This window comes from Anoplopoma fimbria, chromosome 17 (genome assembly GCF_027596085.1).
Source record: "Anoplopoma fimbria isolate UVic2021 breed Golden Eagle Sablefish chromosome 17, Afim_UVic_2022, whole genome shotgun sequence".
Lineage (NCBI taxonomy): Eukaryota > Metazoa > Chordata > Actinopteri > Perciformes > Anoplopomatidae > Anoplopoma > Anoplopoma fimbria.
The window spans coordinates 2,796,993-2,821,099 of record NC_072465.1 but is presented as its reverse complement, the minus strand read 5'-3'; the positions used below and the strand labels follow the sequence as shown (position 1 = coordinate 2,821,099).

At 41.8% G+C, this 24,107-nt stretch overlaps 1 protein-coding gene across 1 annotated transcript; it reads right to left on the bottom strand.

Moving 5' to 3' along the window:
- Positions 1-63: 63 nt before the first annotated feature.
- Positions 64-24,107, bottom strand: dlgap4b (discs, large (Drosophila) homolog-associated protein 4b). Its single transcript, XM_054616300.1, has 11 exons — positions 22,890-24,107; positions 22,479-22,693; positions 19,638-19,838; positions 18,580-18,583; positions 18,030-18,285; positions 8,129-8,568; positions 7,453-7,541; positions 6,002-6,489; positions 4,292-4,383; positions 1,821-1,991; positions 64-900 (listed from the first exon to the last, which is right to left on the bottom strand). Exons 1-11 carry the CDS (start codon positions 24,105-24,107, stop codon positions 658-660), a joined length of 3,417 nt encoding a protein of 1,138 aa, XP_054472275.1. The 3' UTR covers positions 64-657.

The following is a 24,107-nucleotide window of genomic DNA, read 5'->3' as shown; positions in this document are numbered from 1 at the left end:
CAGTGGGTGTAGTGTGCGCATTGTGTGTGTGTGTGTGTGTGTGTGTGTGTGTGTGTGTGTGTGTGTGTGTGTGTGTGTGTGTGTGTGTGATGGCCTCAGGATGGTGTTGTGCAAAGCTACAAGATGGCCAATGATCTGGGAAGAAAGGAGGACGATGGGAGACAGAAGAGCAGTAATGTTTGCCTTCTGTCCACTTAATAGATCTTATAGCCAAGATAGAGCAAAGTTTAAAACAGTCTTCATATAGATTCTTTAGGATATAATTGTCATAATAACAATAGCTTCATTAACAATTTTTATGATATCAAGAGTAGTTACAAGAAATGACAAACGTTCATCAGCTGAGGTTTCTCAATGGCAGCCTCAAACGAGGAGTCTCCTGCTTCATAGTCTGTTGTGTCCTCAAAAGTTAAATTTTAATTTACGGTATTTTAAGATGAGTATATGATGCCACCAGGACCAGCCCATTATTATAGGAGTGTGTGAAAAATGCCCAATTCAACCCCCCACCCCATTCTTGCGGAATCTCATCTCTCCTCCCCCAACTTCCATCGATCTCCACTCAGAGTAGCTCATTTGCATTGCAAAAGTTTCCCACTCTTTCAACGACACTTATCTGTCCTTTGAACAGACCCTAGTTCCTTCCTTCTCACTGTCTCAGAGGCGGGTCTGGGCCTCGGGGACATATATTTCGATGCTGTCCGCACTCTCGGTGGCGGAGTTCTGGCGAAACGAGGCAGCCTTTTTGGCAGCCAGTAGACGCTTGCGAGCCTCGTGTCTCTGCTTCTCTGCTGAGGCCGAAGAGGAGGTGGATGAGGAGTCTGCACTCTTCTCGCGGCCCAGCGATGGTCGTCCCTTACCGGGCTTCTTTGACGCTGGAGCGGCCTCCTTCTCCTCGTCCTGTAGTGTGGGGAGATGAAACATGACGGACAGAAGAGAGAGAGGGAGAGAGCAACGTGCAAAAAGGAGGAGAAGAGACAGATACAAGACAGTGAGAGAATGTAATATGGAAACTGTCTTCAAGAGGTTTTATCGCATTCTATGCAGGTTTGGCAGACAGGACTTTGACAAAGACATTCTGACAATGCTGATTGTATTTGTTAAAGCTTGAAATCACAGTTAGTGGCTTCAGGTGTTAAACAGACAAACATTGACAGATAGACAACTGGTAAAAACAGGCAGACATTGAGGAAAAAAAACAGTCATTTATATGACAATTTTTGTAAACATGAAATGGGAACATGAATTGATGGCCACATTGGATCTAACTTAAAACACAATAAAGGGAATTACAAGACACAGGGTCGGCAAAGCAACATTAAGCAAGAGCACCTCAGCTACAGATACATAAACTTGAAACACACACACACACACACACACACACAAATATATAAAGACAAACCACAGACCAGAGAGACATTGACAGACACACAAGCAAAGACATTTAAACAGAGAGGGAGCAAAAGCAAGACTGCATTCTGTCCCATGAACCATTGCATCTTAGCCATGCTCCACTGCAACCAGTAGCACAGTAAGTGACGCATGCATGCTCAAAGCAGGGCTTTACATTTAAAAAACACACCAACGACAGCCCTCTTTGAGATCATTTTTCTTCCATGCATGCCTAAAGGGATCTCTCTGACCCCTTTGTATTGGAGAGGGAGGCCCTGTTAAAGAGTTCATCCCACGCAGGGGGAAGGAGGTAAAAAGAAAAAAAAAAGAGTGGGAGAAATGGTGGTGGTGGTGGTGGGAGGAGAGAGGCCGGTTTCGGCGGCTTTCCTACCCCAGCCAGGGCACTGGGCAGCAGGGGTGGGAAGTACCTTCCGCTCAGGGGGCGACTGGGCCGCCGCAGACGGCATGGGCTGCCAGTCATTGGACTTGAGATGGTAGAGCTCATCAAATTTGAGGCTGATGTCCTCGATGGAGAGCTGCAGCAGGTCCCAGAAACCTGCCAGGTCCTGGGCTGTGGGCCGGGGGTTGGCGTTCACATTCTGACCAAGAGACGGAGAGGGGAGGGAAAATGAGAGAGAAATCAATGAATGATGAGGAGAGAGGACACAGTCAATGTTGGAGTGTAGAATGTATGAAATACATGTTTTTATGTGTAAACAGCTTCACAGGATAGGGAGGCGGTTGCATTTATGAACTGATTTCCACGTCAACTGAACAAAACGTATTTCAAATAAACCAGTATGTAGTACAAACTAATGCCTTATCTTTGAAACTGAAATGTAAATCCCACAACAAGTCTATTTTACATCTTGTTATGGGCTACCACGTGTTGCTCTTCTTTCAGTGTGTATACTGAACTGCTGTGAAAAGCACATTTAAGTCACGGGCTTTGACTTTTGACAAGTCAGATTCTGAAATGGGGGTTTGGCCTTGAATAAGCAAACAGAAACAAAAACAAAACAGAGATATGGCCGAGTCGGCTTTCAGTTCATCTACTTTGATTAGTGGTAGAGATAGATCAGGTAAAAAAACAATAAAAAAATGATACTCAACTTTATTTAGGAAGATTCGCCAAGTAATAACTAGGCTTTATTTCTAAGAATACTTTGACCTAGATGTGTCCATTATGTGAAAATCAGGGCCGGAGGGGGGGGTATCTGTGGGTGAGCTTTTGTGGGTCAACATCTTCAAAACCACCCGTACAAGTTCATGGTGGTCCTGGTTTGAAAATACTGTTATTTCACATCCATTCTGCTTATACCACTTAAGCATCAAAATGTCCCTGCAGAATTGTGTCATGTTCAAACAAATTGTGGTAAAACTTTTATATTGCTTGTTTATATTGTATTGCATGTTTTTCTTGTTTGTTTTTTTGCTTTAGGTGAGATTAGAGTGATGGTGGCCTGGTGCAATATTACCGTCTCTGTTTCTGCCTTGTTTAGATAGTTGACAGAGGTAGTTAGACCATCAGGGTGCCCCCAGAAGTGTGTTTCCTGGCAGCTTATTACTGTATTACCCCTCTGCCCTGCATTACTAACAAGCTGATTGTCATCAAGTGCTGCTCTTTGCATATTCAACACTAGAGGGAGCCATTTCATAACTAAATTATTTTGAAAAGTTTATCTCAAGACCAAATTCAAGGAACACAACAGAGCTTTGTTCCTTTGAGTAAGATAAAATACTGAACACGCTTCAACATAGCTAAGTACAATAAGCCTACATGTTGAGCCGCAGAAATACAAAAACGGACATTAAATTTATGATAATTTAAACAAAAAAAGAAATGCCATCATTCTGGATCCAGTGTCACATTAGGATTGAAAAATAACAAATTAATTAAACCCCTAACTTGTTTAGAAACAGCTGCCTCTTGTTCATCCTTTTGTGTAATCGCAGATGGGTAAACAAATATAAAGTAAAATCCTGTTCTTCTTATTTTCTTCTTATTTTCCCTGACAAAGCCACAGTTTGTAATGCTCCAGGCAGACTGGCTTTTGTTTGTGCAGACTCCACACTATTATATTCAAGATGCTTCATTCACTGCTGGGATGTCCAGACATTTGGGGAAAAACTCACTTGCTGTGTTGCTTTCATGCTAAACGACCTGGGAAGTTCCGGAAACAGACAATGAATTATTGCTTATGATGACGTTCCTTACTGACTGAATGTACAATGCTGCATGGCAGAAGACATGCCAAGCAGCTTCTCTGGAGAGCTACCCAGAGTGCACTGTGCAAATTATCTATATAAGATCTTTAATTAGGCGAGCCTTGACAAAGACAGGGTTCATGTCTGTGTTAGGTCATTTTGTTACCTACAGCTTTGGGCTCAGTTTGGTTACAGACATTATCTATTTAGAAACGTTTTTCTCTCTCCATGATGGCAGCTTCTTAGGACCATAAGGACATTGTATAATGCTTTACATTACATTGGCAAAGAAGTTCTTAATTTACCGGCCATGATCATTTGGCCAATATCTGGGAAGTTGAGCTTCATATCAACCAACAGGTAAAACAGTTTATTAGTTTGAAATTCTATGGTGTTATAGTGTAATGTGCTGATAGTTGGTTACAATTTGTATAAAGCCATTGCCAGTACAACACGTCAACAGAGAGGAATGGATTATTGGCTTATTATAAGCCACCTATTATGCTGTGATCATGGCTGTTCCCAGATTAGTCAGTTTTCAATTGTGACACTGTTTGTACGTGCATCGTGGCAAGCATATCTGGCAGAGGACAGAATATCAAAAATACAACATTGGGTTTGGTTAAAAAACACAAGTCTCACTTTCAGCAGACCTGTAGGATGGAAGGTCACAGAAAGGCTACAGACATACCAGGTTTTGTTCACACAGTCCCCGAAACTGCTGGAACTTCTGGGCCATTAGGAGCTGGGCACATCCTACTGCACTGCGAACCTTCCCCAGCACTGAAGAGAGAACAGAAAGTAACACAAATACATTTGAATCAACTTCAACACACCTGGATTTGGGACTCAGAAGCATCCTGTTATTCCAGCTATGAAGGACACAGAAACCCAGTCTTTTCTGCTATAGTGGTGTTTATATCAAGACGTGCCTACATCAAATATATATTAAATCTGCTTTCAACCTGTGATGCTAGTTATGTATGTTTTTCTTGTAGTTTTTTTTGTTTATTGGTGTTATAATGTCATCTCTCTGCCTTGTTTACATTGTTATTTTTGTTTTTGTTTCTGTCTTAACCATGTACAGGGCCTTTGAGTACCTTTTAAAGCGCTATACAAATCAAATGTATTATTATTATTATAATAATAATAATATGAAAAGGGTAGCCAACAGCCTCAACTACAGCAAATGTGTTTTGGTAAACCAAAAGCTTTTACAGCAGAGAAGCATAGGGAGCCCTGCCAGACAGCAGGCTTAAGTGTATTTATATATATATATAAACACTGTAGCCTGCTATCTGTCAGTGGCCCCTATGCTTCTCTGTTGCTCTATCAAAACTAGGACAAACATCAGCCTTGACAAAATTTGGGACTGCTATCTGATCACTGGATTGCAGAGTTATGGCAATGTGATTATTTTGTGGTGAGACCCAGCTCTGTAGAACAGATTTGCATGATATTTTAATACTTTACTGTAAAAAGGTCACACACACTCACACACACAGGCTCACAAAGACACAGAGCCTTGTTCATATGTGCTTCTGATTTGAACTGAGCATCCAAAGCCTTCCTACTCTTTGTTTGTTTGTTTGTTTATGTGTACAGTGTGTATTTGTGTGTATGTGTGTGCCCAATTGCTGATGTTGGAGCACTGATCTAATCTGGAGGTTTAATCAGTTCCAGAGTAGATTTGTGTAATTCTGGGGATTACAGGCCTTGCTTGTGTGTGGTAACCCCAGGTATTACCGCCTCATCCCCTCCATGCTGAGTATGTCTGATAGAATGATTGTGGGGCCGGAGGCAGAGCCCTATAACTCGGCTCTGATCCACATGGTGAGGTCAGACAGCAGCAGACCTCTGGAAGGAGGCTCAAGACGCAGGGTTCATTCAGAGGGCCGGCCCATGTCTGACTTCAGCAATGCTTTGACTCTACATTTGGCTTTGTTCGGCTTTTACTGGGCCAAATAACTTTATTTAACTTACAGCAGATTCAAGAGTAAACCTGAAAAATTTAATGGGATATTACAGATACTGATCATACCATTAACATGTTTGTATGTCCAGCAGCTAAATAAACATACATCTAGAATTCAAAATTTATTATGTTATGTAAAAAAAAAGAACTTCTTGCATTAGTTTTTTGGTAAGGGAATGAGAAAGGATTGGATAGTGCAATGTCTACCACAGTTTGCAAGCTACCCAGAATAACTTGTTTGACACAGCCTTATTCACTGGCTCACTATACAATTTTGCAAATTTCCCCGCTGCGGGACTAATAAAGGATTATCTTATCTTATCTTATCTTATCTTATACGACCTCGCCTGGAATTGGAAACTTGGAGGCCTGGAAGCAGTACCACAAAAGGACCTGGGGTGGTGGAGAGCACACTGGCAGCCTTACCCTCCTCTGAGAGCTGGTTGTCTTTGGTCTCCTGTTCCATCTGCTGGCACCAGCCTTCCATGCGTCCCGTCTCGGCCTGCAGCAGCTTCAGGAACCAGTGGCCGTCTCTCCGACACAGCGTTCCCCCACCTCCGCTCTGGGGAACGCTGCTGTTACTGCCGTTCCCACTATCCAGCCAAGGGTCTGGAGGCGGCAGGGACGAGGGGTCCAGCGCTGGGTCTAGACTTTCTGAGAAGGAGGAAGAGCTACTTCGAGTGGTAGAGCGTTTGAGGATCTGCCTGGGCGGTGGAGGTGAGGAGGGGTCACCAGTAGTGTCTCCGTTGTCTAAATAGTCACGTCCAGGAGGGGAGCTCATGGCTTGGCTGGCACTATTGACCATGACTTTCTTTTCAAATTGTTTGGCGTTGTTGATATGGGAAATGACAGGGATGTCCTGTGTGTCTGAGTCCGTTTCTTGTTTTGAGGCCATGCTACTGGAGCGACTGAGCCTGAAACAAAGAGGGAGACTCACTGTTACAGATGGGCATATCAATTTGAACAATATTTCCAATTTAGTTGTTTTTGTTCACTGCTATATGCAATATAACAGTGGACAAAGAAAACAATAAATCATTCAAGAAGAATATCTGAATTACAAACAAACACAAAATACTTAGTAGCCACTTTAAGTCACTTCTGCTGGTCAATACAGATAAAAATAAACAGGATCGATCCGAGGCTGGGCTTTGATAAAAGTGCACTCAGACTGGTATCAACTGATCTCTTATCTGTGGGAGTCTAGTTTCTTGATTTTATATGAGAAAGGAAAGAAAAGGCTGAACATTATTTCCATTTCTTGTTTTATCTCAAGAAACGCTTAGAAGTTGCTATTAACTCAGAAAATGAATCACTATGAGAGCCCAACTGAAGAATTTTAAACAAACATCAGAGGAGGACAAGAACAGCAGAGGACTGGAAAAACACGGTAAGCAGCTGAGGGAATGTCACAGTACAAGACGTGTGTACAACATTGGTAAAAACACAAGGAAGGAAAAAATATTGTTCAGCTGGTTATATGTTGATAAAATATCTATCAGGACTCAGAACAGCTGCTAGATACCAAACACTAAATGCACTGCAGCATGCAAAAAAGAATACACTGAAGGAAGGCAAGAGGAACTTACTGGTATTCAAATCATCACGAGCACAGAATGCAAACAACACTGCAGTAACTTAGAAACGGATCTCAAATATACAGTAAGCAGAGACAAGTTTAAACGGTAACAGCTCATGCCAGGAATCAATTTTTAAGACCACCAATACAACACACAGGGATAGTTTTCAGACAAAAACAACATTCACATTGTTTTCACATTTACATGGCTTCTGTTAAGGGAAAGAATAGTCAGAGCAGTGTGTGTGGCTATAATATAAATTCCTCACGTTGTTACAAGGACAGGAAGAGGACTTACTGCCACCCGTCCTCCACCTGTACTCCGATTGATTGAAATTTGGCCAGGGGCGGGGTCTCCTCTCGTGGAACTTCCTGAATACAGTCAACCTGAGAACAAATAAAGAGTGAAATGTAAAAAAGAAAATCACTGAGCATGCATGAATGATTTCACAGGCCTTTAATTCTAGCAAGTATAAATAAAGTTGCGCAGGTTTTTTAATTTTCCAAGTAATAAACCAAATCACCAGAAGAACACTTTGGAGAAAATCTGTAGAACTTTGTGATTGGTTTTCAATTTATAAAGTGTTGCGATAAATAGTTAACCCGACTGAGTTTTGTTAATGTGCAGGGTCTGCAAAATGGAGAAAAGGGCTGTTATTTCTGTACATGAAGAAAAGAAAAGTCATGGTTTAGGGGAAATAGAATAGGAATTTTATATAATGTACTGCCAGCTCTAATGATAGAGGGACGTTCACCCTAATGAGACCCTTTAGCTTGAAAGCATATGTTGTGGGCTTGAGGTGACACACTCAGACAGAGCCATACACCACAGAGGATTACTGTTAAAATATATATTTTTCCTGGATTCAAACTCAACAGGCGGAACGAGCTATACTCTAGAAAACACTGTGACTAAGGCCCTCTCTTGATTCAACTGTACCAGCCCTGGATAGTGCAATAGTCCCATTGCCTACCTGTATGCCAATGGAGGACAGTTTCCGTCTGGGTACCGGTGCCACTTGGGGCTCCTCTGCCACTAGATTCCCTTTGTTTAATCCTGATTTCAGTGATTCATGCTGCACCACTGAGTCACTTGTCTCAGTGGAAGCATTGGAGGTGGTGGGCTGGATTGGCTCTCTCGGGATGGCGATGGGAGTGGGGATGATGTGTGACGGGCGGATAAAACCCCGGGCCAGGCTGTTGGCACGGGTGCTGTCGAGGCTGTCGGAGGAGTTGCTGTGAGCGTGGCTTGACTGGCTGTTGACCTCCGACCTCCGGTCCTGTTGGTCCAGGTAGTTGTCCTGGGCCGACTCCGTGCTGCTCTGTACTGTCACAGAGATGTAGGGCTTGGAGGTTGTACGGGGCGGTACTGGCGGAGGAGCAGCCTTCTTACAGGTGGTTATGCATGTAGAGGCTGAAGTTCAAAAAAGGGGGGGAGGGGGAATCAAGAAGAAAAAGACATGAGAAAGAGAGAAATAAAGGTTGAAGGATTACAAATGAAGGGGGCAAAGACGTTTTAGTAAATCCTTGAGGCCTTATCATGTCTAGGCAGAGTGAACTCAAAACAGGAACCAGAACGAATTAAAGAAGACATAGGTGGTACTAAAAACAGCTCTAAGCATGTTTATGAGCGTCATTCTAAGAGTTGACTAACAAAGCATATCAATGTCATACTGTACATGAACACACAGGGACATTGTTGCATGAAAGGTGGAACTAGGGGTGTCTAGTTACACCGATACTGTCGATAACGGTGATATCTCAAAAATGAAATGTTGCGCAGTGAGATTAATACTGTTATTGTGAACTAGTTTGGTCATGATAATCGTACAGTGACAGCACTAGCTGGAACACCAGCAAAATTACGAAGGCGTACCGTAAAGTGGAAAATCAAATCAGGCAGGACATTGGACCAACATTCCCACATGGTCACGCAGGTGACTAAATTAAATTACACAAACGCATCACACTTAAAAGCCTTGCTCATGAGACAGGTGATGAAATCAGCAAAGCAATTTGTAGACCATCTGACTCTGAAGTCCAATTATGGTTGAGACATTCATCTGCACTACTTCCTAATGCCAGACCAAATATACCCTCCAGCTGTAAAAGAGATAATAGAAAGGCACATTAGCCATAGAAAAAAATCTATCTATCTAATGCAGATGTTCAGTCCCATTTTCTCAATGATTTAATGATACATGTTATCAAAAAGCCTGGTCCACAGGAAAGAGTCCTGGGGGAGACACACCAAAAACTGATCCAATTGGTAAATCCGTACAAAAAACAGTACACACTAAGTACTGAGCTTTGTTAATGTTGGATTATTTTACAATGCTTAGTTTCATGGTCACATGGTAGCATATATACAAGGTTACAAAATCTAAAGCTGAGCTCCTTACAGTGTGAATGAGGGCTTACATGATGAAATCCACAGCGCTCAACATAAAAAGCAGATTTGCGCAAAATGGACTCAGTGAAACGTCTCCCTTCATTGCTCTGTCCTCTGCCCGTCTGACTGCATTATTTCACTACCAGTAGAGCCACTCATTCACTTATCTCATCCATCAAAAAATCAATTGTCTGTGATGAGGTCAACGGTACGTTCCCTTACAGTCTGAATACAGTCTAAAAATAAATGGAACATCCCAGTTTATGGACTACAAATAAAAAATTAAGTAGTGCCAAATTAGAACTGTGTGTAGTTGAGACATTGTATTTCATTCATCTAGAGGATTTCAAAATACCTCAAAATCCTTACTTCTGGCGCCGTTGCACAGATCAAACCAATCTTCGAACTCGACCTTCATCTGACCTCACCTACTCACCTGTAAAGTTTCGTGACTGCATCTTACCCAGTTGTGACACTGTGACAGTGACAAACTCTTTCCACAGACAGACAAAGTACTCAAAACCACCTCCGTGGTTGTTTCTGCTACAGTAGGTGTCTCAAGGGCCACATTAGTGAAAACAATACCAGCGTTGCTGTCGCGGCTGGTATTCATCATGCAGATCTTTTATATAAAAGACTCAGATGACTCTTCTGTTGCCCATGTGAAAATTCAAAGAGTCTCTGGTGCATTAAATCAAGAGACCACAGAAATCCCCTCATAATACATAGTAAATGCAGAGTGATATACTGGACCGCCAAAACCTATAATCTAAACAGGGAATTTTCTTGTAATATTCTGTGGCTACTACATGATCCCTTAACCAGATGCTTTATTTGACACCACACAGGAAAAAAAACCCAGTGAAAAGCAGATGTAACCTAAGACCAAAGAGGCGTACAGAGGGACAGACAATATTTTGAGGCCGATGGAGATGAATAAAGTTATCTGCTATTAAAATGATTTAAAAATATATTTAATTTGTGAATACAGAGTCTGTATTTCCTTGACATTTTTGCTTACAAACATCAGTTTATGGTGCAGACAACATCATGATCAGGAAATCAGTGGGACAGTTAAGGCTTTCATAGCCTTATATTAACATCAAATATGATTCCACCAGATAAAACTGTGACAGAAGCATTTCTAGAGACTGTTGTCAGGGAAATTAATTTAATTAAATTAGTTTCTGATGAAATTACATGGATTTTGCCTTATGATGCAACTTACAGACCTGTCATCTGTATACAAATGACATACTGTATATGTGATTGGACACATTCAAAATCTATTTTAATGTGGTGTTGAACCATGTATTGATCAAATTATTGACTTTGGTCAGACTCTGGTAAGTAGGCCTATACCTTAATGTAAAGCTCAGCCATTGTGTACTAAAAGCTGTGTAAAAGCCCAAACAGAAACAATACATAATAACCAGATTTGTCATACTTGAATACGAATCAAACTATCATAAATACTGGGATTGTAACAAATAATCACAATTTCCTGTGGTGACATGCAAAAGGAAACAACTTGGCAGCATTTGATGACACTGTGAGGCACAGCATGAATAAACATAGTTTATGCCTCCTGTTGCTGCACTGAATGCTGTGGTCATCAAGGATTTTGTAAAAGCTTTGCAGCAAACATGTGAGCTACTGAGAAAACACTTTAACAAAAGGGTTGTTGTTTATTGTAATCCGCTTCTTAGCTTTATCTCTAATGTTCATGCAACCTCACCTATCACAAAACTCATCAGACCTACCACAAACAGCAAGCTGAGGTGAGATGCCAAACTGCAGTCAGTCAAACTATTATAGAGAATTGCATCAGCCTAAACTACTGCACTGGGTCCAGGCTCCATCTGGTCATCCTCCCAAGAGCTTCTTTAAGAGTTACCAGGTGCTTTTAGGGGTTTAAACCCCTATTATTTTGTAATGCATGCTGTTGCATTTGCAGTCTGCTGATTTAACCAAAAGATCATGCCGTCTGTGTCAGCTGTGTGTAAAAAGATGTTTACTAAGCTTAGCATAGTTCGGGTTTGATGATTTAGCTTGTTTAAAACGAACTAACAAAAGAAACCCATAGAACCCAGAATGACAGTGGACTCAATCAAACCATTCCCTTGTGTTGGCACTTTGCTAAAGTAGTGTGGAGTCAATTACAGCCTGGTTCTGATATTGATCTGTGTCCAAACGTGATCTTTTTATTTTATCTTGAACATACCTGAGCTCCGATTTTCCGATTTTATTCTAGGATAGAGCTAAGATGAATGGCGGACCCAGCTGAAACACTGCACAGCAAACTGCTCCGATGCACTCAAACATACATTTCAATGGAGCCAGAAAACCTGACACCATCTGTAAACAACAGAGACAACACCCAAACCGGACCCAAACTGGACCATCTCCAGTCCTTTGTGACTTCATATCCAACACACATAAATCACAAAATCAGACAGGACACACACACACACACACACACACACACACACACACACACACACACACACACACACACACACACACACACACACACACACACACACACACACACACACACACACACACACACACACACACACACACACCCTTTTGAACGTCCAGCCCTTATTGTCAATAATAAACTTATAATACAAACATCGCTCGCTCACTGTGATGATTCTGTGATGAACACACCTTCAGCTCCACATTTTAAAGATGGAAATCACCTAACCAGTCTGAAAGTCAGATATGGTGTCCCTGACATCCACAAGATAGATAAACAGATGTGTCAACCATAGCATCTTAGTGCTATCCAGAGATCTTGCCCACTTTTGGCAAGTTGCAAGGCTGAAGTCTTACAAAGCTATTTTAGGAGACCTGAAGTTTAGCATCCTCCGTAGCTAAACGTTAGCCTACATGCACCTAGTTGAGGATTATCCACTGGCCTCTGACCACCATCTTTGCTTTAGGAAAACCTGCTGAAACAGCTTTCCTCTGTCCATTTACTCTCTTGACAAAGAGAGATGTTGGGCAGAATAGGATTGTCACTGTTGTGACACCAGCTCCACACCTGCATCCAAGTCTGCAGGACTGTCATTGTCACTAACTGAGTGTAAGAGGGCATAGATGTGTGTACTTGTATACGTGTGTGTGTGTGTGTGTGTGTGTGTGTGTGTGTGTGTGTGTGTGTGTGTGTGTGTGTGTGTGTGTGTGTGTGTGTGACTGTATTTGGACAACTGCCCTGCAGTTCTCAAAGTGTCACATCATGCTTTCGTCATTCTGAACAGAATTCCCCCTTAAGTCTTAATACCACAGAATCTGCTTGGCCCACCAAAACAAGCCCTAAAATCATAACTGACAGCTGCCACTGAGATTAGTCAGGAGATAAAGTAGTAGAGCTGGACAAAATAAATGGGCCGGGCCGATATTATCAGCCGATTTTAGCTTATGACAAATGCTACATATGTCAGCCAATAGGTAATATGAAACTGCAGTACAGAAATGCCGAAGATTATGTACTTTATTTTGGAAACAGTGTTGTCATCACATACAGTAGTTTCAGCCACAATGCATTGCCATGGGATTTGGTAGGGACATTCATGCAACCTTCAGGGTAATTTGTGACAACTCTGGTTGTCCCCGTACTTTCCATATACCTCTATCATCGGGTCAAAATTTACCAATACTTTAGTGTATGACTTAACACACCTAGACTAAAACTAATGACAATCCAATCTTCTTCCGCTGTACTTTGTGTTTAATGCCAATATGGAAATGTTACTTAAGATCCAGAACATGCTAAATATTATCAGTAGCATTGCCATTTAAAAAAAAAAAAAAAAAAGATTATTTTATGAGCTTTTTTAAAGATATTAGATAAAAAAAGGGAGAGAGAGAGGGGAAGACATGCAGCAAATGTCAGCAGGTCAGATTCAACCCCGGTCTGCTGCGGTAATCATCATAACTGCGCCCCATCATTATGTTTTTATGTTCTTTGTGATTATGTTTTTGTGATTCTACTAGACAAAGCTTAGAGATGGCATGCACAGGACAACCACATACGGAATCAGACAGGTTTCAAACAAGTTTCGAGTTTAACCACATCAGCCACTGAACATACTGTACTATGTAGCTATTGGTTATGCCACGTCCCAGATCTCAGCTGTTAAACTGGTGAGTAATTGATAATTGAATAATGGCCAAAAGTAAAAAATGAAGGTTGTAAAAACATAAATTATAGTGAAGCAAAGAGATTATAGCTTAGGAAATAAATTGAATCGAGTCCAACACTCACAGCTGTGCAAGCATAAAACACATTGGACCAGTTACTGTGAATAGAAGCAGTGCAGACAAAGCCTTTCCTTAACCTCAACTCACAGCACCAGTACCACAAAAAAGAGCTATAGAAATGGACATTAAGCCAAAGACTTCTTTAATAAGCTAAATTCATCTGCAGGAGCTGCTCAGTAGAGTGTATGGTTGCTCTAGAGAAGGGAATTTAACAACAGAGACAAGCAGATGCTTTGTGCCAAAATGTTTGAGTGGAATCTGGAGTGGGCACTGAGCACTGCTGTTTTCATGCCATTTGGACAGTGGTTTTGTTGTCCACTGCGAGCCCTAGTTCAAGATGTGATTATCAAGGCCAGAAAAGTATTAGGCTAGCAGCATGAACCTACAGCAGTAGAAAACTGTTACCAACAACCCCATGACTTCTTACCACTCACCCTCTCACCAGTGTAACCAACTTACTGCAAACTAACAGATCATATCTTGGCCTAAAACACACACACACAAAAAACAAGCTACAACCCACATAGTGTTCTCCTCCCTGTTAATAGCATTTTACCACATTTGCTGTGGAGAGGTAATTAATGCCCGCAATGACTCACTTTTTGGTAGCATGACAAATTCAAGATCAGGTTTAAAAATATGTTGCATTATTATTACTACAGAATTTCGACATTAAATTGACAGAAATGTTGCAAAGTAGCAAACTGTGCACCTACATAGTAAGCCTTTTTTATTAACATAGATGGAATGAAAGTATTTAGGGCTTTTAGACATAATTCAGTCAACAACCTTGGGTCTCAAATGTTTATCTTTGTTCATTTTAATGGATTCATTTCCTCTTTCGGCTCATCACAGAATGCATCATTTCACTGACGAGCCCATGTCCCATCCGCCTCTAGTCTTCATTATGTAATACAGCCCAACATCTCAAAAACCCTGCGGCAGATAAGACACTCAGGATGACAGTTTTAGTCCAGCTTTCTCTAGAGTTATAAAGCCAGATGAACTATTCAACGGCAACAAATACATTTTAAGCTGACTGGGTTTAGGTGGTGCTGTTTTGTGGTCAGTTGGAACTGGACAAGAACCGGGGTCAATAAAGACAAAGGGTGGATTGTGATGCTCTATTTAACAGTTTAGTATTGCCTGCCAATTTGCCTGCTGCCTGCCAGTTGACCCATCTGTATTGTTTAATCAATTAACAGTCACAAGACATAGATAACCTTGCCTGAAACTATCCAGACTCCCTTGTGGGCAAAGCCATTATTCCAATGAATAATCAAATTACATGCTTTCAACAACAACACAGCTACAAATCTGTACACTCTTTATATTAAATGTGACCTCAAAATGGGATTTAATCCATGTTGAAATACACAGGCCACCGTGCGGGACAAAAGTGGGGCAGCCCTCAAATAATCCCCTGTGAAAGCCAATTTTCCATTTCAGCAACCAAAAGGAACCAGCTTTTATGAAGTGTAAGCGACTACAGGGCCATCTAAACAACTACATAGAACCCATCCTCATGCAGTTTCAACAGTGCCCCACTTATCTGACTGCCAGCATCACAGCCGTGAGCGCACACATAGTGGGTTCATGCTTTTCTGACATCAACACAGCTCTTTGGACTGAACACATTGTAGGGTACACTCAATAATGAATACAGTAAAGAGTGCATCACACAGCACCACTGGAAGTATGAGAGATCATTAAACAGCTCAACGATGGAGGCAGTTGTGGAGACTGACAGACCATCAGACTATTAATCTCAGAGCTTGGAGAAATCACACTGATGATAGAGATGATTTATCCTAATATCCTGCACACAGTTTGAGATTTGTCTTTCTCTTCATTTACCAAATACCTCTCAAGTCAAACATGTTAAACACATTAGGCATTCAATCTAAATGTTGCTACCTACAGCAGTGTAGACAATTAACATAATTAACTCTGTGCTGAAAGTCAATGTGACTGGAGCGGTCGGTGTCAAGAGTGATAAGATAAGATAAAATAATATAATTGCAGGCTTACAGCAGCATAGAGTTAAAGTGCACACAAGAGACATAGTAAAGAAAGACAAGATAAAAATAAAAAATGAAAAATAAAAAAACAAGTATTATAAATAAGCAATAAAAACAGTAGAAAAACACAATAACTGAAATATAACATTTACAGACAGAAAAAAACTATTTTAACTATTATTGCACAGTGTTTTTATTGTCATGTGTCATGTGGTGTGTGCTTCTGAAGGTAACGTGATGAGAAGTTTATACAAACGCTTTTATTTACATCAGCACACCCAAAAAAAAGTGATGTCCAGTCACCGACCAGGCTACAGGTAGACTAGTAGTTATCGATTGTAACGGAATACACACTGAGCACCTATAACAATAACAGTGGACACACTTACCCTGCTGTCAGGCACAGAAACAACACACCTTGGTGTCTTGCATGAAGACTTAATATTAAAAAGGGCAGTGGACACCCGCAGCCTCCGTCAGGGTTCTGCAGAAGACACGTTGGGTTCTGCAGAACACACGCAGGGTTCTGCAGCCTTTGTGTGCGTCTCTGAGGGAGGCGTGTCTACTGACGCCTTCAGGGCCGCCTTGGAAACTCTAGTTCCACATTTTGATTATTTTACAGGAGGCAATTGAATAACAACGTGGATACTGTGGTAGCTTTTATTTTATTTTATTTTATTTTATTTTATTTTATTTTATTTTATTTTATTTTATTTTTATTTTATTTTATTTTATTTTATTTTATTTTATTTTATCGGAGATACTTTTATTACGTGCAGCAATAAAAGTTCTATGCTCTTTGATGAACCACAAAGAACCCAAAACATTCACTTTTTTTTCCTGCCTTCCCCTAAGGTCTTGGTAATTTAGATTTCTTGTGTTTGGGTGGTTGTTCAGTTTTAATAGATATTCTTAGATTTCATTATGATTAAATTAATTAATTAATTTAAATTCTTATTTTATTTTTTGTTTGTTTTTAGTGTTTTATTATTATATTTGATTATTGTGATTGTTCTACCCTGTGCAGCACCTTGAGATTTCTTTGTATTTTAAAGTGTGCTATATAAATAAAATCCATTATTATTTATTATTATTACTTTTACTATCCCACAGGACAAATAAATAATCAAAACAATTCAGAGCAAAAAAGTCTGATCCAGATTTACAATTTCTATAAAAGGGGAGAACAGCTATGGGCTTATTTTCTCCTATAAGCTTTATGTGCAAATATCTTCAAAGTCATAATTTCCCCCGAAAAATTCAGACTATCCTGTAGATCTTCAGCAATATCAGAATGGAAACTGAAACGTTCTACCGACCTGAAGGCCGCATACGTTCTGAAGCCTATTTGACTATAAGGAAAGAGCGCCACATGGTGGAGACTCCATGGTAATAATCACCCAAGCAGATGCACATAATACCCAGAGTAGTCAGATGTCACCAACCAGTACAATGCATTGTTGCTTGGTGTGTGTCATCACACACATTCACAATTCCTTTGCTACAGCATATTCAACATCAAAGTAATAAGCAGTGTGTCCAGTGCTATTTGTCTTGTTTTTTTGTTATTGTTTGTCGTGATAGTGAGTTTTAATTGTTCTGTTCTGTTGTTCGTAGTCCCTAAAGTGGTAAAATGGTAAAAAGAATTATAAAAAAAAAAATAGGTCAGAGTAACTGGTTTTAATTTGTTACCTGTGTGTGGGGGTAGGATGCGTTGTCTGTCTGTCCCGAAACGCTGAAGAAAAATTGCAAGCTGTTTCTCCTTTGGGGCTTTGTCCAAGCCAGTGGCTATCAGGTAAGAGCCAAACTGCTCTTTCCATGTCTTCCACTGTGTAGAAAGGCTGTCTGGCATGGGCAAAAGAGGCTGCATTTAAGCTAATATGCTGGTGTGTGCCTGTTGGAGGACTAGTGTCCCACCCAGGATCAAGGCTATGAAGAGCAGTCAGAGTAATGTTATGGGAAATACAAATTAATTGGCCCATGTGTCCCTCTGTAATAGGGGTCACACCTTGCAAAAAAAAAATAATATTCAAGTTTAAATCAAATAAATAACCAAAACAGATTTGCACTATACATATAGTGTATGTAATAAAGAAGGCATTCAGATCACAGTTTGGTAACATATATCACTGCATCATTGATAAGATCTCCAAGAAACCACCTCATATGGTTTATCAGCCAGTGACTTACCCGTGCTGGTATTGTAGGTGCGAACAGTGGTGTCAATAGGAGGCGGTGAGCAGCCTGAGTCCATGGATGCTGTGTCGTCATCTTGGGAACAGCCAGCCTGGATGGCTCTCAGGTAGCTGTGGCTGCGGGATCGGAAGCATGTCGCCATGGGCAAGTCTAGAGGCTCTGGGTTGTCCTGAGAGTGGGAACGGGAATCTCTGTAGGTGGACTCGGAGCTGCGGTCCTCGTAATGATGACTCATTTCCAGGTCCCGTAGCTGGAGAAAGCAAAGGGCATGATTAGCAAAGACGGGAGCAGTAGTGTGGCAAGGAGAACAGTGGTGCATAACTGCCCGGCTTCTGTAAAGGGCATTCTCCATTTGTGAGGCGCATCTGATGGGACGAAATGGAATGGAGCCAAGGGTCAAAAGTTTAAGTGTGTAGCAACCAGGTACAATGAAGTACAATTAGTGCTAATTAGTGCAGAGCACTGTGCTCTTCAACCCAACTGAAACCAGTGTTACTCCTCCTGAGGCCGGGGTTCTAGATGGGCTATTTTTCATTCTTTTGACATTTCTTACATGGCCGGCTATGTAAGACCTGTCAATTTACAGAATACAAAAGAAAATGCCAAGGCAAGAGACATCACTTTGAAAAGTTTTATACAACAACGGCATGCTCTTTCTGAGACTTCTTTTGAAGTGTAAGAACCAGCCCTGCATATGATGGGTTTCATATTCCGTTGATTGACAGAAACAGCCCGAGTAGGAGTCAAAAATGTGTTTGTAGCAAAGTTATTTTGATGGTTCACTGACTGTTAACAGAAGCATAAGGGGGTGAGTGCAGGAGAGGCAGCACAAAAGAAAACGAAGCAGAGAATTTACACCTACAAAAATTCTGGAGCTATGTTAAATGTTGGGTATGATAGATTTCCACTTGTTGTTGTTAAGCTCCCTGTTCTGTAAATGTTGTTTTGGAAAAAACTTTAAGTTAGGAAGCTTGACCTCAACCAATCTAAATTATAATGCATATTAAATGTTTCGGCATGCTGCTCTGCATGCAAATCAAAACAATAAATTCATATACTGGACACATTTGTTGTAATGTGGTGACCTGTCAAGAGATTTGGTGTAAATCCCATACTAATAGCCTGCAGTGCCTCATTTAAATAGTTCATTGAAAAAGATCAGAGCCACCCCGCGTAGTTGTTCATCATCTTACTGACCTTGTCAGTGGGACTCTAATAGCTCTTATGTGGGTAGATGAATTAGACTTAAAACTACCACTGTCATTCATTTGGCTCTTAGGTTCATAACATTGATATGAGAGCCATTTGGAAAAATAGGGATTCTGTGTTCAGAGGAAGCTCATTTCTATACTGTCATTCAAGCTGTATCTGTTAAAATGCAAATTATACCACGGAAATGAGTGTTAGTAGCTCAAGGCAGACAAAGGGTTCTTTGAAACAGACTGTTGATTTGAAAGTAGAGAGTCTGCTTGAAGCCAAGTCATGTAAATTTAGAGCAAGTACAAATCTATTATTAACTCATTAGACAAATATCTGCTGAACTAATGAGAGAAAGAGAGACAGAAACAGACAGAGAGAAACTGATTTAATATTTAGCCCGACAGCTCATATTTAATGCGATCCCTGTCTGTCCTGTCCATGTCAGCACTGACCTGTCCCAAGCAGCTACGTCTGCCCAAGGTGCTGCAGGCCTGGCTGAAGTTATCGTCATCCCAGTGTGACGAAGATGAGACGGTACCCCCGATGCAGTCTAGGTTGTCCAGGCTGCGATTATTGGAGAGCTCTCTGAGAGATGGAAGACAGCTAGGAGGAGGGGTAAGATGAGAGGTAAAACAAGATAAAGGAGTTGTGTTAAGGATATGAAACATAGGGAGGAAAATAAACGCAATGTCATGAGTACACAAGGACATATTGAGGGAACAGACAGTTGATGTCTATATATACGATCACACATTGAGGCAGAAGGGAAACATGGATCGGTGGAGGAAATGAATGATCAGCAAAACCAAAAATTGAAAGAGAGATAAAAGGAGGAAGATGGTTGTCATTCAAATTACCCCCTTTCATTTCCGCTTTCGTTTATGAGTCATCGTGAATCCAAATCCTCAATCTGTTTCAGTTCATCTAATTTTGGCTCAGTCATTGTAGCATCTGGGCATGCAAAGCCAGTGATGTCAGGCAACATATGTATACAGCCCTCTGTGCCATCATGGTGCCAAAGACAAAGAACAGGTTTAAGTGTAATCAAACTGCAGTTTTAAAGTCACCTTTTTTAACATATTCCTTGTTGGCACACAGTGATAGTAACATGGCACTAAGCTGCCATGCCATGGTCTATGGACACAGATGTCCCGACATTCCCACATTGGAATAGTGTCACACTCAGCTACTTTTCTGCTAAAAGCACCGGGCAGATGGTATTTACAAGCTTAAGGGAGGTTGGCAGTTGTTAGCAGCAGGGCATGAATTGGCATTTGGAGTTGCCACTGACTTTACAGGCGTCTGAGGGGGGCAGTGCAAAGTCATCGGTTGTAAATGATCCAATGAGACAAAAGCGTTTTGCACCGCGCTCCTGAGACGTGGCTTGCAGACCTACCACTGACCTGCTCATTGACCTGCCCAGCTGGTGCAGAGAGGACACACTGTGGAGCGGAGACCACAGGGCATCCAGCTCCCCCTGCAACAAGGTGTAATCCAGGGTTCTGCTGCTCCAGCCAATCAGGGTGGAGCAGAGCGAAAGAGAGTGGGGTTGGGTGGTCAGGGATCAGGCAGGGGGGAGTAGGGTTAGTCATTCAAGCACGCTTTAGGGAAGAATAAAGCCTCATTTTTATAAACATAGACTTTAAAGGGACTTGAAACCTTTTCTGTATGTGGAGGTGAGTATGTCAGGTAGGCCTGTGGCTGTGATTCTCAGGATGATGCCTTCTTGTTTCGGGTGAATTAAATCTTACATCAATACTCCTCTGATCCAACCAGATATTTACCCACTGTTAAAGTGTTTGCATATAGTGCGGCACTGATATTTTGACACTGCGACCTGCAAACTTGAGGACCACACTGACAACAAAAACAAGAATTGCTTTATAGAAAGGTATTATCACAAACAAATTGTCTTGATGTTTTCCATCTCTGGAGTTCCCTTGGTGAATACAGAAAGTTGATTATAATATACATGTGTGCTGCTGAAAAGTTAAAGCATACCTCAATTCCCTTATGATCACAAACATATCCGAAAGACTGTAGAGTATGCCAAAACATGAAAAAATATATTGACTTATAAGTGAAAAAGTTTTTATTTGATCTCCTATCTTGATTAATATTCTTTAAATGTCTTTAGCAAACCCCTGCAGACAGTTATTTCAAATAAAAACATAGAAACTATTTTCTATTAGACAGCAGATGGAACTGCTGACAAAACCTTTTCTAACTTCAGGGCGTTGTGATCGCTCCTCGACATTACAAAACATGACAGTTCTGTCTAGCTCAAATTTGCTCAACATTGCCTTAAATACAAATGTAAGAATGTGAACGCATTTTTCTGTCATTTTATGAAATGGTACAGTCAACTCAGCTTTGTCCCACCGCGCCTGCATCACATATTGTGCAATAAGTCTGCTTCAGAAAGCATGTAATTTAAAGACAAGTGAGGCGCGATGCCAGTCAGTCGGAGAGATGAGGCTGATTTGTGGTGATTTACTGGTTGAGTGGAAACAAAAGACAGCGTCGTATTTTGTCAACTACACCGATGCTGTCAGTGTCCTCTTAGCTAGACTGGTACTTTGTGGTTCCAACAGTAGGAAGGTATATCACAGCTGAAGGTATGTTAGTAAGGCTGGCATGTGGTGGACGACAGGGAGTCTGACACTACTTAATTCTATGCATGAGTTAGCGCAGCGTGGACTGTGTGTACTTGTGTGTGCTTGTTGCATGCATTTGTATTTTCCTTCATACTGTCATGGTGAGGCTGGGCGTGGTAATTTCCTTCCTGTACGTCCAGAAAAGAGTGGCCTATTTATTTTCTTTTGATTGTTGAGAGGGTGTGCTAATCAGTATTTATAACTGTGTGTTCTTAAGAGCTTCTGTGCGTGCTCTGAAAATCAACACTTTTTACAGCCACATATTTTAAAGGCCCAAACTGTATCTTTTAATCCAAGTACAGTATATATCAAACAGGATATAAAGCAATTAAGTTATACTACAAACAACAAGCGACTTTTAACGGAATTAGAAAACATTTATAGCTCAGATTCATATCTGTCTCATGTTAATCTCTTTTTTAAAATACCTGTACCCAGCTGATAGCAGGTTACAATCTGGTGTTTGGAATTTGGATCGTATGGCTACATTGGATTACATTTGGATCACGGATTGCATCTTTAACATTATGTGGTCTCCCTTGCTGTTGAATATTAATATGTACTGTCTCTCAGTCTGTTGTCTTACTTGCGTTGGGGCAGCTGGTCGCTCAGAGACTGCTGCGTAGCCCTGAGGTAGCTCTGGCGACGAGCGGCAGATTTTGGCGAGGGTTTGGGGCTTCCCTCCGAGTCGTCGCTGTCTTCCATGTCTCCCATGGCCTTCACATAGCTACCACTGCGCATCCGCCGACATGGGATTTCATTGGCACCCCCGCTGCGGCCTAATGTGCTACTCCAATCACCCTTCAGAAAGCATTAAGTGGATAAAGGAGTCTTTAGATTTTTTAACAATCAATCTCAGCCCATTAACACGGTATTATAGCTCTCGATAGTTAGCATACTTTGATATTTGTCAACCTACACATGTAAAAAGGCGTAACATAAATCCTCTGTAGATATAACTTTTATCAAGGTTTACATTCACTTCAGGCCTACTCACCCTTCGTCCAACTTGCAGGTAGTTGCACGTTAGTTCAGGTTGGCAGGATTTGGACTTGAGCATGGACCTGTCCAGAGTAGCTGAGCCCTTCTGGATCACCGGTCTCGGCTGGCCCATGGTCAGTGTGGACCAGGACCCTCCTTTCATATAGTCATTATCATTTATCACCATTCTTCCCGCTCCACCCGGTCCACCGCCTCCTCCACCCCCAGCAGGCCCAGTATGTGCTTGATACTTCATGTCATTGCTGCTTTTGGAGGAGCTGATAGTGTTGTAGCCACTCTGGATGTATCTGGGCTGCCCCGCCTGACTGTCATGGCCAGTTGGACGGCCCAGAGTCATCATGGCCATGGTGTTATGGTAGCTGCTTAAATCGCTGCTGTCTAAATCGTCTGAGCTCCAATAGCCTGACATGTTGGAGCGTGGTCGTCGCTTGGCAGTCGCCTCTGATTTTGTACCCCGATCTTTACTTTTGGATCTGCGGCTCTGTTTCCCTCCATCTTCGGTGCCAGACGAGCCTCCACCGCTGCCAGTGGAGCGTCCATTGAAATTTCCTTTCATGTTTTGGCTTTCCAGTGACTGGGATTTCGCAAAGAGTTTCTGCACTGAATGCAGCATGTAACGGATTCGACCAGGACTGTCTGTGTGCTGCTTTGCAGCAGCAACAGCAGACGTTCGATGAAACTGCAGCGTGCTGAATCCATCACGGCCTCCAGGTAGCTGCTTATCAAACTCCAGCAGACTGGATGGTGCCTGGTTCTTGGTCATATGGTGTGATATAGTTGCTGAGCCACTCATAATCATAGGTGTTCGTCCACTCAGCCCTGCCATGCCCATGCCCATGCCCATACCTGTCCCCATGCCCATGCCCATCGACATGGACGTGCCCATGGTCCCTGTACTTATCCCCCCGATGCTGTCTCCAGGTGGGGAGAAGTCAGACTGGTCGTAGGAGTTGTAATGAATCCTGGGGAAGGTGCTGCTGTTGGACATTTGGTTGTTGAGGGGCAGCATGCAGTCTGGTGGAAGGGAGCCTTGGTTGGCTGAAGGATAGAGGTGGGGGTCCATGGTGCCATAGTGGTCCATTGTCGGGCTCAGCAGGTAGGGGCTGCGTGGGAGAGTGCTGGTCTTCTGAGTGTAGAGGGCCTCTGGATGGCCTGAAGAAGGATCACAGGACTCAGACAGGTGTCTGTTACGGTTGGTGCCCAACCCTTTCAT